The following is a 16,382-nucleotide window of genomic DNA, read 5'->3' on the forward strand; positions in this document are numbered from 1 at the left end:
GACGTACGATGGGACTTGTAGCTGACACCACACTCTCCTGGAGCTGTATAAATCAAATTGTTGTGTTGCGTTTCGGCTTGATAGAGGAGAGGCGCCTTTTTACTGAAGCATGGCTTCTCTGCTACTCTCTATTACAGACAGGCAAGGTCTGAGGTCCCCTGATTTCAAGGCTGGGGGCAGCATCTCCGATTAGACAAAAGATATCTGCTCAGACTCAAAAGACAGCAGTAATGTGCCATAAATATCATGTGCATTTGGGTCATGGATTTCTTGGTTGCCTCTGACCTCTCTCTTCATTTAAATTTGACCTCCGGTACTATGAGTTATTTTCACTCCAAGCACATATTCATAAGTAATAATAAGAAAAGTTTGGAAGAATTTCTTTCTTGATCAGCACAACTGTGCTGATCGGTATTACAAACAATCAGAGGAGTGTTTTTCTGGGCTCCTGCGGTACTTTGGGAACGTAACATTTTATACTTATTCGTTTATCCACGTGGGGTTTGTTTTTTTTTCTCTTTCAAGAATTTCTTTCTTATTAGATTAAAACAAATATGATTTTTTTTATCTACAGTTTATGAGTTAAATAATGTCATATATTTTACCCATGTCTATTATATTAGGCTAGGTCAATGGACAACCAATTAATTGGCATATTGATGTACGCTATGCTGAGTTTGTGTGGTTTTTTTCAGTCATACAAATTGCTTAGGTGACTCAGTGGGGCAGCCATTGGGCTACTGAAAATCAATACTATTGTGCTGCACAAAATACATTATTGTCCTAGATTATAGGTGTTTCATTTTAATCAGCATCTCTAGTGGTGGAAATGGCTAGTTCTTCACAGGATCCCTACCCTGCATCTCGTGCCACCTCCTTCACAATATCCACCTCCAATAATTCTCAGCTCCTGGAAGCTGGTGTATCTGTCCACCTCTTTAAATCCTTACCACCATTTGCCTTTCTTTCGATTGCTTGTTTGAGCCTGCTGAAAACTAATCTTCAGGTAGTATAGAAAAGTTAAATTATGTCACCTGTGTTCCTGTACAGCAATGGCGCTATCCACAAATAATAGCCTCATGATGTTCACTATGGAGTAACATAATCCTACAGGCGATGTTGTAAATTATAATTATGTACTGTATATTACCAAGAGGATATTTTAGAATAATCTACAAATTATCTACAGCCTTTTTTTTTATATACCTTTTAAAGGTACATCGATATTTCAGACATCATGTTATGATGTTTTCATTTCAGACATATGTTGTCCATGAAGGATCTGGACCTGTGTTTGTTTTAGTGCTCAACGACTGTGGCTTTGAAATTGTTAAATGTCAAAACAGCAACTTACTTGTATTTGCTTTGCTTCATCTAATTCATGTTGGATCTTACAACAAGTACAGTTCGACAAATTGTATAATCATTTTGCTGGATCATGAAGCAAACTAGAAGCCATCTGCTCATTAAGAAGCCTGCTGTCACCTCGATATCTCAATAGCTTGGAACTGATACAAATTGAACAAGAGATACTTACAGCACTCGGAGAGACTTCAGACCATTAAACGCATGAACTGGGAGACACCTTAGACGATTGTAGCTCAATATCCTACAAGAAAGATCAGGATGAGTTTTCAAGGTTATGTTTTGCATTTTGTTTTATAAAAATGAGAATTATAACAAGATAATAAAGTAAAGCACAAGCAGCAACACAACGCCCTGCAAGCTTTGTCTTTTGCCGGTACAATGTTGACATATTAAAATGTATTTTTATTCAGTTCCTCTGCTACTGAGACCCCATGTCCTTTAATTGGAAGATTAAAATGCAGAAAGGAATGCTAAAAGAAAAACAGCAAGCATTTGCATGGCAATGGAAAGGGGTATTCTGAGGCAGCAGTTAGAAAATGAATATCGCAGCCACTATTTTCTTTTATATGTAAGCTGATCCATGATGCTTTTCTAAAAAAAAAGAGGAAAGTGCTATTTCCCATAAAGAAAGACTGGAAGAATCATTATATCCATTCACCAATGACAGATAAATAAAAGAAGGGTATCGCAACACAAGATTTTATAATTTTTTAATAAATGTTATTTTTCTTTAAATAAAGGGTGATATATATATATATATATATATATATATATATACGCATTGTTAAGGATAGCTGTGTTAACACAGTGGAATAAATGCAAAACATTTGTATTGTATAAAAAAGTATTGTAGTATTGACGTAATACTGGGACTTTATAAAGGAAGGTTTATGTAAATATAATATATAATATCTATAATAATAGATATCTATAATGTATATAGATAACAAATATGATTCTTTTTTTTGAAGATGATGACAGTTGCATGATGGGAAACTATATGTTCCAAACACATTATTGAGAAAGAATAAAATGTTATGCATATATTCTCTAATATATCTTTTTTGGTGGCATATCACTGTAAGCCATTCATATGAAGCACTTATCATTGAACATAATGCCAGTGAAAGCATTGTTTTACTTCACTGGTGTGGGTAAAGAGGAATTTAAAGAATAAGCATATAGTGATGAAGTTGTTTTAATCATTTAAATTATATACTTTATTTTCTAGTTGATAAGGAAGACGATATTTCCATAAAAAGGGATTTTCTATAACATTGAAAATGAATAAATGTTTTTATTATATCCTAAATTATCTTCATATCTCCAACAAGAATAGTGATATATTTATTGAAATTATACCTAGCTCAGCCTGCTAACTCCAATAAGTCAACAGTGGCAATGCCGCCTGTCATATTTAGAGATGAACATCCTAAATACAAAGTACAGCAGTCTGTAAAATATTATATTTACATAGCAGTATCCAGTTGTACTGTGTTAGGAGCGTATGAGAATACTTAGGTCTCCTCTTTAGTTTAATAATCCATCTGAAGCTGAAGTAGTCTTGAAAGCTTGCATTCTAATGCCCATAATGCCTAGTGACCATATGTATTGAATGCCTTAAAGTGAATATATTCAAATCTCTTTCTGAGATCAGATGCATTCAATATTTTTGCTTCCGTTCTTTCTAAAGTCAATGCCAATACTGACTTCTATATTTCTATATGAGGACCCTCTTTTACAAAATGTTTTCTGTTTGTTAGGGAGCCCACTGGAACACACAAAACTACACACAGTAAAGCTATTTTAAAGTTTGTTTATGTTTTCCAATAATAAATTGATAAAAAAAGAATCCATTTCCAAACATGCCTGACTGAGCCATGTAATACGTTCATCATGTTGGCTCACTCTCTCATAAACTTTAGAAATAAAAAGTCAGCAGTGGTTAGCAGGGCTTTCAAAATGCGGTATCAGTTTCACTACAAACGCGCCCCATATGTATTCCATACGCACCAACGTCTGCGCATTGCAAACAAATGTGACAGTTTTTTCTTCGCGTGCCATTTTAGGCATACCAAATCTCATATAGAAAACATGACATGGTTTATTTAATTCAACAGTGCACAAAAATAGTAATCTGTGGTTTTATACATTGTAACATAAGACAATTGTTAGCACAATGTTTATAAATCATATTCCTGTCATAACAAGATCCCTGCCCAGGCAGTGAATTAAGACTTACGTATCCCAATAATAATCTATATATTTCATCTCAATATTACTACAAGTTAGAGTGCCAAGCGTTAATCACATGACCGCACCGACTTCTTGGGTTGTCTAGAATGGCTACTTTGTGGTTTAATACTTACAATGTGGATAGCTGGGTCATGTTACTGAAAGTATAGTTGGACAGCACACTGATGCTGTTGTTGCTTAGGTCTCTAGAAAGACAAAAAATGATGTTGAAAAAACCATACATCATCATGACATGGGTAGTTGAAAGTAAAAAAGAAAGATTTTAAATTAAGCTCCAAAAACTATTCAAAATGCCTTGTACTTGGTAACACGACAAGTTAACAGATAACTTTCTGGATAGTATAGAAGTTACTATAGAAGGCCTTTCGATAAAACAACAGAAATTTCATGGATGGGCTATGATAATTATTGAATTAAAATGAATACTTAATACAGACATAGTAGATTCACATGCTCATTCGGATATGACAAAACCTTACATTATATTTTCGGGGTTTATCCAATAAATTATGGTTTGTGGGTAAATTGCAGCGAGATTAAACATTTTGACATTGGAAGGAGCCAACACTGGCAATAATGCATTATACACAGCCAACCCACTGGATTCAGTACGGCAAGCTCATATATAATATACGACGATGAAGCTGAGATGTTTCACACAACCTCACAGATTACTCAATAAGCTGTTTTATATCCAGATTCATATTTTTACTGTTATTGTCTTATTCAGTATAATCTGATGGCAAAAAGTAAGCCCGCTTACATCAATGTTAGATGCTTGAACCCAGAAATTTCTTTTGGTACTGACGTCAAATGGTTGCCTTCCAAATACCTAGACGAAAAAAAGGGTATTTAAAAATAAAAAGAATAGGTTATAAGGCAAAACAGATAACAAAGAAAGCAAGGAGGGAATATTTGTGAAGAATGAAAGTGAAAATGCACTTTGAAGCCCAGGCAGACCTATTGGGAATTGGCTTAGCTTTGTGAGCTCAAAGCGTTGAAAGAATGGATAGCTAATAATTACTGTTCCAGCAACGGGAAACAAAACACATTTTGTGCCCTTTGCTATTGGAAGTAAGTTGCACTTGGCTAACGTAAGTACCAGGGGATAGTGGTTTCGAACTGTAATTTTTATTTTGGCTTTGAACATTTTGAGCATATCACATTCATGAATTTAGACTAAAACCATGAAGTGTGGTTCAGCAAATGTCAGGCTCCATTTCAGTTCAAGCTAATTCTAATAGTCATGTCTATTACTTTTCAACTCAATGACTTGAAAAAGAGCATTTCCCCCTCCGAAGAAATGTTTTCATTTAAATCTATATATTTTTTTCCAATTTATATTTATTTTGCTTAATTAAGCAAGTTTGTTTTGCTTGTTTGCACTTGCTTAACGCTAGGTAAATTCAAATAAAAAAAACAGATGAGATGAATTAGTTGAGGTGAATTGAACACAAAAAATGAGAAACAATTTAGCTTCACTTAATGACTTTTTAGTTTGTCTGCCGTTCTCCTAAAAAAGGATTTGGCCGTTTCCTTTTCTTTTCTTAGTTATTATAAAAAATTGCACCTGTAATTTTTGTTTGACGTTGTGCTGGTTTTTCGGACATAGGCAGTGTGCTTTGTCACAGCGATTAATGTTTTTAATACGTTTCTTTTTTGAGTGAAATAAAAATTTAAATATTTCTTCTTTCACTACATTCTTCTGTTTAACATTACGCAGGAATCCTTTTATTAGGAACCGAGGGAAGGTGGAAAATAAAATGATCTTTCAAGTAATCTTAGAAGTAATGACTTCCAGAAAAATGAGCTTTGAAAAGAAAAGGCATTACGTCCCAAAGCTAATTCTATCCAGGAGTTTGTACTAAAATCTACATTACAAACCAGAGGTCAGGCCTTAAAGAACTCTTATGTTGCTGAATTATAATACCAAGTGATGTCCATGTTATACGGGAAGACATATTTATAATTAAAAAAAACGTATTTATCTATTTGTAGTGTATATATTGTATACATTTGTTACAATCTAAAGGAACTGCATTATATGAAAGAATCACAAATGTATCTAAAAAAATGAATGTATTTTGAATCACTTTTTATTTCCTGCAATTCTTCCCACAAAAGTTTTTTTTTTATTGCAAGAATGCAGAAATAATTTCATTGGCGCTTTCTATTATCTCTAAGTGATAATTTTGTTTTTTGCCAATATGATAACATTTTAACTAAAGATTCTTGTAACATACGTTTTTAATTTAAACTCAGGATTACGTTCAGTCATAGATGCTTCCGTAGTTTAGTCGCTTAAAAAGAACACAGTATGTTACTGATCCTCAACCTGGAAATATGAATTTCCTACTGTTTAGTGTATCCATATGTATGTTTCGGAATCATCACAATCCGGGATTATGGTATGATTTTACTCTGTTTGCTACTTTAAGAAAATTAAAGAGCGATATACATCTAACCAAATGCCTTCGAAACAAAATATTTCCGGAAAGCATTAGTATATCTTAAGATGATGAACAACAAAATAAAATCTATATGTACATGGAAATGAGCTGTTTAAGGTAATTGAGAACTTAACTTTTTTGTATCGAATGCATGTGATTCATATTTTCCATTGTACTACAGAAAGATCAAAATACAGTATATTTTACCCAGAACTTGGTAGTATGAAACAGGTAGTATGCCTGCACTTATTTCAGGGTCTGTGACTGTGCCTAAAATTAGTCATCACAATGGGTTAAACTATAAAATATTCAGGTTATTACCTTGGGGTTTTAAAGACTAAACCTTGAGATCATATAACAAGCTAGCGCTAAACATGCGGGAAGAACGATGGATGTTCCTGCTGAATCCATTTTTAACAGGGCAGCTTCAACATTTCCCATATAGCGGCAAGGTTACTTAAAGTTGAGTTACACACCAAGTTGGTCCTGAATATTTTGAGTTAAGATCAAACATGAAAACTCTCTAACGTTAGGTCCAGTCATGGCCAACTCTTGGTTTAGTCAATGAACTCCTTGGTGTTTTTCGAGAGCACACTCTGATGATTAACATTATAAAGGATAAAAACTGCGTTTCTCTTCAAAGAAACTTCCATTTGAGTTAATAATGATTGAGATAGGGAAGAAACCAAACAAAAGCAATCAATTCAATGTCTAAGTAGTGTAGGGTTTCCACAAATGTTCTTTTGCCTAGCACAGTATAATTAAAACTAAGTGGCCAGAGAAAAATTTGGTCTTGAATATGGTTAAACGTGCTTTTCAGAACACGTGTTCAGAAATTCTTCCGGATAACCCTGTTATCTGCTATTTGAAAAGAAATAAGAAAAGAACACAGAATAGTTTCCAAGAAATGAAATTGCATTTGATTACTATGTATGATTTATATAATGATCAGTTTTCAAAACAGACTGTATTATTACAAACTCTGCTGTATTCTTCTACCAGCAAAACATTGCAATTTATAATAAAAGAGCTAGCTCCAACGCTTGCTGCTTCTTACAAACAACTATTTACCTTTTCCGGGAATAAATAAGCCGACAAAGATTGAATATAGAAAGGAAGAAAACAATATTGTGGTGTGGATTCAAAGCATGAACATCTGCAGACTTCATTTGCAGTAGCTGATTAGGAAGCCTCAGAAACTCATCACTGAATATATTTATAGTTAAAAATGACAGACCGAAATATCATTAAAATACGTCATTGATTATAGCCTGCATTACGTCGCATTTTGCCCAGTTGATATCTCTCAATCAACTAACCAGTGATCATGTGATGAAAGGCGCTAATACATCTGAATACATTAATATATTGAAAGAGTTTGTTTTCACTATAATAAAAATGGAGCCTAACCCCCTCATGGTGCTGTGAGATGACATCTAAATGGTGCAAGCAATTAAGAATCGAAGTACTGAATGAGAAAAGCACTACTAGTATTCTTAACATAAATGATAATTTAGTGAACAAAGATAAAAACGGTTGTTTTTTTTAATGTTGCTGATGGATACTTACAGTTCTGTTACATCCTTTGGAATGTTTTTAGGGAGCGCCCGGAGTCCTTTGTTGCTACAGCGCACCACAGAATCGACACATGTACACTGCTCAGGACAACGCAATACTGGAAGACAGCTACTTTCCTCATTGCCTGGATAGAGACATAAACATTTTGTAACTTTTAATGTACGCATAAGATTTCTACTGAGCTATATGGCTTTTCTTCATATGATACTATAAATGAAGAGGTATAAATAAGTATTATTATTATTAGTAGTAGTACATAAAAAATAATATCAAGCCGTTTTAGAGAACAGAATTTTCGAATTTTCCAGATTGAGCTCATAGCTTGGGAGTCTGTAACACCCAACATTTCATGTATTTCTAAGCAAATACCCCCACAAATTCATAGAATCTTTATAATTTAGGAAGGCTAAAATGATGCAGTTTGTAAATCTAAAGAACACACTTAGACAAATCAAATTATCAGCAAGATAAAAACCTTGCTGGCTACGTCATCATGTATCATAGTGTCTATTGTGTCTTACACTGTTGAGTTAGATGATGGACATGATTCACGTGATACACAAGTTCCCGTGTACCACTCACTTTATAAGATGAACTACAAGCTAAATGTAACTGTCAAGCTGGGTCTTTGTCTAATATAATGTCATCTACAAAAAACAAAATGTTTCTAATTGATTTCTTCCTTAAGAATAATTAAGGTCGATTTTAATGCTGCACTGTAGACTATTTAAGAAGCTTTAGTGTAAGTACATCACATGATTTCTAGTACTGAACATTAGACGTTTATTAAAACAGTAAGGCAATATTAAAATTCAATAAGCATAAACCAATCTGAAAGCAGTAACAAATGTCTTGCACCTGTTTTAACTAGGACGACCTATTCAAGAAATTAAAGCATGAAATGTCATTAAGATCCCAAAATATATAATCTGCTACCATTACACAGTAAGACATCTTTAAAATGATCTAATAAATTTCTGTTTGCTTTTATTTGTTTTTATTTAAGACAAATGGCAATTTGTTTCACAATGAGGGCAAATTAAATTCTGTATTTTTCATATACATGACGGCATTAAAAGCAAAGATCGCTCACTGTTAAAACCAATGGACTCTAACAAGTATAACCACTGGATAGATTGAATAGAAAGAGTATTGCTAATAAAATACATTGAGTGAGTCACTGTGAAAGTTCTCAAACAGTGATTACTGGTTTGAGAACCATTACATACATTAAACAGTACAAGATTTTTCTCATAATTTCAGATAATTCTTCCATTAGTATATTAGGTCAAAAAAGAGTGATTTAGTGACCCCCTCCCCACCATGGCCATATGAATAGATAGTAGAAGCTTGTGCTTTCCTACAGCACTCACCCTTAAGGAGTCTAAGAGAACTTCTTCCACAAGTCCACAAGGATATAACATTACCTTACCATCACAAGTGAAATCTTGGATAGCCACATCTTGGATTGGAATCTCCTTTAGAAAATCAGGCTTCTGACAGCGTGGGTTCCCACTTACAACTCTCTTCTTTCGCAGCCACTTTCCAAGCCAGGCAAGGTGACAGTTACAGTTGAATGGATTAGACAGCAGATTACTAAGAAAATCAATTGTTGGCAAATCATTGTCAGAAAAGAAATACATAAAACCTTAATTTTGTTTTAGGTGGTGAATAAATGCCTCACTAATGCCCCTTTTCCCAACTGTCCTCATATACAAAGGGCTGTGTTTGAGATACAGACACATACAATAGTAAGGTGCATAGTAAATTGCAAATACGTCTTCCAGAAAAAAAACTGTGGAAACTGTCTTCCTGCGATTCTCATGCACACTGCTTTATATTCTCCTCGGTCTGTCAATCCTTGCATACTCTTCATATTCTTCTGTTTTATCTCACAGCCTTCACACCGACTCTATTACCTCTCTTGGTTTTCAATGCTACTCATGCCCTGGTTCATCCTATATCCCAGAGATGTATTTACTGTTTGTACTGCCCTAGGCCCTAGTCGGCTTCTTCGCTGCAATAAATTGCTTACCATGATTTTAAGACATGGAGCACCGGGATTTGACATCATATTAGGGCTGCAACTAACGATTATTTTAATAATCGATTAGTTGGCCGATTATTTTTTCGCTTAATCGATTAATCGGATAAAAAAAAACAATATGCAAATTTTTTGTTTATTTAAAATTTAATGAACTGGATGTTAAAAAACAACTTAAAATTTACATTAACATTCTTATTTTGTTATGATGTAATAAAAAAACAATATGTTCAAAGTACAAAAACCCAAACACAATATTTATGAAACAAAATAACCCCAAACATTCTGAAAAGAGGTGGACTATTACTGTTCAAGAAACTTTGCCCCAGCCCTGGCACCCAGCACTTTGCACCCAGCACTTTGCACCCAGCACTTTGCACCCAGCCCTGGCACTTTGCACCCAGCACTTTGCCCCACCCCTGGCACTTTGCACCCAGCACTTTGCACCCAGCACTTTGCACCCAGCCCTGGCACTTTGCACCCAGCACTTTGCCCCAGCCCTGGCACTTTGCACCCAGCACTTTGCACCCAGCCCTGGCACTTTGCACCCGGCACTTTGCACCCAGCACTTTGCACCCAGCACTTTGCCCCAGCCCTGGCACTTTGCACCCAGAACTTTGCACCCTGGCACTTTGCACCCAGCCCTGGGGCACTTTGCACCCAGCACTTTGCACTGTGCCCCTGCACCCAGTCTCCAACTCTGCCCTGCACCCAGCCCTGCCCCCACATTCTGCCCTGCACCCACACTCACACCCTGCACCCACTCTGCCCTGCACCCACACTCACACCCTGCACCCACTCTGCCCTGCACCCACTCTGCCCTGCACCCAGTCTCCAACTCTGCCCTGCACCCAGTCTCCAACTCTGCCCTGCACCCAGTCTCCTGCCCTGCCCCCACACTCACACCCTGCCCTGCATCCCCACCCCCACTCTGCCCTGCACTCAGTCTCCTACCCTGGCCTGCCCCCCCACCCCCACTCTGCCCTGCATCCCCTGAAACCCCACCCCCACCCCCGCGAATCGCTCTGTGCGAATGGAGCCACTCGCACAGAGCGAACCGCTCTGTGCGAACGGAGCCACTCGCACAGAGCGAACCGCTCTGTGCGAACGGAGCCACTCGCACAGAGCGAACCGCTCTGTGCGAACGGAGCCACTCGCACAGAGCGAACCGCTCTGTGCGAACGGAGCCACACGCAACTAAAAGAAGGCGGAGAGTGCAGCGGAAGCGGGGAACGCTCGCGGAGGTAAGTAAAAGGAGCCGAGTGCTCCAACAACGAATCGATCACTCGATTAATCGATAACGGAAATTGTCGACAACGATTTCCGTTATCGATTATTATCGATTTTATCGATTCGTTGTTTCAGCCCTACATCATATCCCAGCGCTCCATGTCTTAAAGGCACGCAGAGCCTTGTAATGAAGTCTGAAGTGCCGATCGGCACAGCCTCCATAGTATAAATAGACCAGTTGGGGACGTCAAAGATCTGTGTCACTGTGTCACTGGCCCATTGAGCATCTTAACACTGGTTTTTGCCACCTCCTTGGACCTGCTGCCCTAGGCCTAGTCTGGGATATGTCACTGCCATAGCCTCACACAAGAGAGTGTTAAAACACGGAACCTTGGCTCTTGGGCAGTCACTTAAATCCCTAGAAAATGGTTGGGGTATACACTAGACTCTGGAAAGCCAAGGTTTGCCTGCCCCTCGGTTCATTTAGTAAATGTACACCCTTCATCTCTTAATCTTGTTCTGGTTTCATACAAGAAGAGTTGGGCTCTTCATACAATAAGAATAAGGAGAACACATTGCCATAATTATTAATATTTCTGATTCGATTATTTATCATTTCTTTTTAGAGCAGACTATTTCTATTTTCTGACCTGCTTTATAGGACTATTTAAAATGTAAAGTTTAATTAATATTTTAGATATCAGTCGAATGTTTTTTTCCAGTCTTAACTGATATATTTCATGTTTCATCTTTTTGACAAGGGGTACAAAAGCCAGTATTCAGATATGGCTTAGATAATGAAAAAAAGGTATATATTTATATATAAATAAATTCCTACTCGAGTTAGTCCTAAGTACTTGACATTTCATATTTATCATTTTCCCTCCCTTTTTTCTTTTTAGCACTTTCTCTTATTTCAATAGAATATTCCTCTTCAATACATTCAAGGCAGTTGCCATAGAAACTGTTTGTGCTGAGACTGTTTCCAGGCCTGTAAGGTCAACAGTATATACCAATCACTTAGCTGCACATGTACAATTCATCCTTCAGATGTGGTTTCAAAGAGAAAATATACTTTTTTCTTACAGAAAAAATAGACAAATATTTCATTTTGAAAATTCCACTTTGGGGTTTGTTCATTTAAGGAGAGTTTGCGAAAGAGTTGTTGTTTTTAAGTCTCTCACAACAAAAAGTTTCTCAAGCCATGAGGTTGAGCTAGCCCTGCATGGTGAAGTTAATCTGACGAGGAGAAATACTTACATTGTGGACAGAGAGACCAGTGTGTTAAATGCTCCTGGGGTAATGGTGGTGATTCGGTTATCATACAGAGAAAGTAACCTCACGGAGCTCAGTCCTGCAAATGTATCATTATTAATGCAGGTCATCAGGTTGCTTCTCATCATCCTGCAGGACAGGGGGAAGAACACACACCGTGATAAATTACCAACTGTGTAAGGAAATTCACCTCAGCAAAACTAAAAAGAGGAAGAAATAGAAATGCTCCACAAATGTTTAACTGTGATTAGTTAGAATCCAAGATAAAAAAACACATACTTTATTTGTTAATTTTTAGTCCAATAACTTTATAATTTTTCACAAATGCGCTGTAAATTATGTCATACTGGTATCTAATTAGTTGTCTTGTTTTCTGTTTTGCATTGGGAAATGCATGTATCTTAACAGAACATATCTGTGTTTTTTAAGATAATTTGTACCAATACTGCAAAAGAAACAGGAGCCCATGAATGAGCAGAACCATTAGATGGAGACTGACTTAATTTTACTTTGGAATAGAACGTTTCACAAAACCCAATTAGACGTTTCGCTAAATAAATAATAAGACCCATATGGCTGGTTCTAAGAAACTGAAATTAAAATGTGAGCTTTGTTATTAAAAAAAACAATTAGGGTTATCCTTGTGAAAACAAGCAGAGGATGCGAAAAAAAGAGGACCAAAATTCAAAAACAAAACATCTTTCCTCGATATACAACAGATGGTTCTAAATTGTGATTTGGAACACAAGCACAGGGTATGTTACAGCAGAAGCGAGTGCTGTGAGAGGAAAGGTAAAATAATTCCCATTATATATATATATATATATATACTATATATATATATATATATATATATATATATATACTGTATATATATAGTATATATATATATATATACAGTATATATATATATAGCTTCATCGCTGCTGTATGTAACATGTTCATCCATGAACGAATAGTGTCTATTTTATAATGTCCTTCTTATTAAGTAAAATTAGTACTTAATCATGTATCGCCTTTCAGCATCTGAAGTGTTTTCGGGGTAAGTCTTCACATTGGTATTCTCTATAATAAACTCAAGCAACCCTCATGGGTGTATCCATGTGTTCCCCAAGCATGTAGCAGTCTTTCAAACCTTTTCTATATTCATGGAAATATTATACATTATTTGTTGCATAAAGGATGTTTAGAACTAAGCTAACATTATCCAACTGGAACACATCAACACTTCTTCAACAGATATACAACTCACAACGTCTTCAGTCCATGCAGGCCTCTAAACGTCCGTCCGTGTGCAGACTCTAAGAGATTCCCTGTCAACATAAGTTCTTGCACCCCATCGGCTCCGTCAAAGGCACCTTCGCGGATTTCTTTGATCTTGTTATTACTCAGATTTCTAGAAAACAAAAATAAATGAGTCTAAAGCATAACTTTCCATAAAGTAGGTAATTATACAAGGCCAATTTCTCAGGGTTGGCCCTCCATAATGCATGGTGATGTGGATGAGTCAACTCCCACTTTAGCTAATAAAACCCAAAATGTGACAACCTGTAGCACTTATTTAGTAAAATAATTGTTTCACTTTGAAATCATTTTCTGTATTTCAAGCTGTGAATTCCTATTAATCGAATATTTTCTTACAACAAAGAGAATGTGATGACCAAGTTTTACACATCACAAGATATTTAAAAAATAAAGGAAGAGTGGAGGAGCTAAACGGGGAAGAACAATTCAGTTAAGATGGATGTTTCTGGTAGAAATATTTTTTTAGAAGCCAGATCAATGATACTATAACATTTAATTTCCAACACTGCACAGCTATACACCAATCTCATGGATTCTGAAATCACTCATCTGTACCCTAAATAATTCTGTTGGAAGAAAGCTTCCATCATCATATATATTAAGCAAAAGTAGTCACTTGGTAGTTATATATATGTTTTGAAAATGTGTAGGCTATAAAATGGATAAAGATAAGATAAGAATAAAAAAAAGTTACTTTCTTTCTTTTGGTCCTTAGACATAAGAGACCAACACTTTTAAAGAGACCTGTTCATTGAAAAGAAACATATATTCTAAACTGGATATGTATTTGAAGCATCTGGAAATAAGTAAATTACGTAGCACAGCTTCACTTACATTTTCCGAAGGTTTGGCAACTTCTTGAATATTCCTGTAGCTTCGAGAACTGAGATTTCATTGTCATTCAGGCGTCTAATAAATAGAACAGAGAACTCATAAACTTGTATGCATTATTCATTATGTATATCCACTCCTAATTCTTTTTATTTTTTCCATAACCTTTCTTACTCAACAAGCTGTGGTTCGATAGAAGTGATACTGTGATAATCCAGCACAGACGTTTAATAAGACTAAGTGTAAAAATCAGTCTATAAAATAGACACATCTGCACGCTGATTCACTTCCAGTAAAAAGTATATATAGAACGTTCTCATATTAACAAAGATACACGCTTTGGGATTATCAAGCTCAGAGTTTTATGTTTAAAGGCCACTGATATGCCATGTTGTCAGTCCAAGCTGGTGTTATTATACAAGAAAATTAGCCAGCAGACCTTGGTGCCCATTGTGTAAAAGGATGGATAGATGGATGGGATATATAGACATATTTTCCATAAAGTTGCATCAGGGTAATGTACTTTTCTTTAAAACAAACTATAGTTCATAAGTATTCCATACATTAGTTTACGCATAATTAGAAACATAATTCATATGATGAATGCTCAAACCCTACCCTGGAATAATTCTTTAACCAAGTTAAATTGTGCCTCCTTGTTCATTTTTACCAGAAATACTTTTCATATGACATAAAGGCAAGCTCTAAAAGGATAGCTCCATGGGAAACTGAAAAGGGGCTTCTTTAAAGGTTGCGTTGTGATTAAACCTTCCAAAGTTTGTAATTTTTTATACAAGTTGTCTATTAACATTATTAACAATTTATTATAATAGCATACATGGATATATGTTGTTAACCAGTGCAGTAATCATAGATGCAATAGTCTGTAATGGATTATCTTTACGTGACTTACAGATCTGTAGTGTATTCTGGGAGATACGTGGGTATTCGGGTGAGTTTTTGATTAGAACAGTCAACAATCGTTCCTTCGCAGCGACACTTTTCAGGACAAACAAGATCCATAAAGCAATCTCCACTGAACTTGCTCCTGTAATCTTCTGAACCTGCGGAATATATTCATTTGTTTTGAATCAAGATGCAGAAAAAAGAAGGCAACCACATTTCTAGTTGAAAAAAATAATTAATAGAAAGAGTAAATAACTGACTGGGAGGAAAATAGAAATATTCATAATTTAAATTCAGTAATATGACAAGTCATCAGAATATCTGATCCTCCTCTTTATTCCATCAAAAAATACTTTTAGTTCTTATATTATTACAACACAATATGTATAAATGTAAACGTCGGGTAATATTAGTGAACAGAAAGTATCTCAACAGCTATACATTTTTTTGGCAGATTGGTTAGCATGGGGCTATCAGCCCTAAGATAAATTAGAGATATCTGAAACACTAATGGAATATAACCCAGCGAACATTGATCTTTTGTAATCCATAGATGTCATCCCAGCATAATAACAATGAAGCACATTAAAACGATCTGCACTCTGATGCTCAAGGTATTGGGAACCGCAGCAGTTGGGCGTCATGGTTCTGGAGACCTGCCTGTACCTCTTACAATTCAAGTCTTCAGAAACTGGCAAAGGCATGCTGGCAGTTCAACATACTGGATGTTTCTAATTAGATCCCTTCAAAAATATTGATATTTAAATGGACATATCAGTCTGTTCCCCATTCTCAAGAATGAGATGTTCCATGTTGATATAAAACATAAAAAAATAATATAGACATGTCTGCATAGGCCATGTTTCTTCAAGAAAACAGGTAAGGCTATTTGCCATTTGTATACAAATACTCTGCTCATCGCCTTTAAAAACAGGTTTCGGCACACCTGCAGCACATCTGTTAGTGGGCTGGCTGGTGGTGTTGAGACTGGCTCTCCAGCAGCAGCCAGACCCGCTTGTAGCTTTCCATCACCTCCAACAGAAAGATGGCTTTTATGTAGAAGACACTAACATCAATGCAATGACCAGACACAGCTGTCCCAGTAACTATATATCCCAGCGCAGACACAGGTGCTAACT

The 16,382-nt window shown here is 36.0% G+C and overlaps 1 protein-coding gene across 1 annotated transcript in view; it reads right to left on the minus strand.

Annotated features, from left to right (window-relative positions):
• LOC149285895 (slit homolog 3 protein-like) overlaps positions 1-16,382 on the minus strand; it is a 300,871-nt gene that overhangs the window by 29,698 nt on the left and 254,791 nt on the right. The window contains exons 15-23 of the mRNA XM_089494777.1: positions 15,251-15,401; positions 14,341-14,415; positions 13,454-13,597; positions 12,187-12,330; positions 9,085-9,248; positions 7,644-7,776; positions 4,388-4,456; positions 3,738-3,809; positions 1,538-1,609 (exon numbers count right to left, since the gene is read on the minus strand). Coding sequence (XP_089350903.1) covers positions 1,538-1,609; positions 3,738-3,809; positions 4,388-4,456; positions 7,644-7,776; positions 9,085-9,248; positions 12,187-12,330; positions 13,454-13,597; positions 14,341-14,415; positions 15,251-15,401 — 1,024 coding nt within the window. The remainder of the gene's footprint in view (positions 1-1,537; positions 1,610-3,737; positions 3,810-4,387; positions 4,457-7,643; positions 7,777-9,084; positions 9,249-12,186; positions 12,331-13,453; positions 13,598-14,340; positions 14,416-15,250; positions 15,402-16,382) is intronic.

The sequence above is a fragment of the Sceloporus occidentalis genome, unplaced genomic scaffold (assembly GCF_023333645.1).
Source record: "Sceloporus occidentalis isolate IW3139 unplaced genomic scaffold, rSceOcc1.0.p SCAF_75, whole genome shotgun sequence".
NCBI lineage: Eukaryota > Metazoa > Chordata > Lepidosauria > Squamata > Phrynosomatidae > Sceloporus > Sceloporus occidentalis.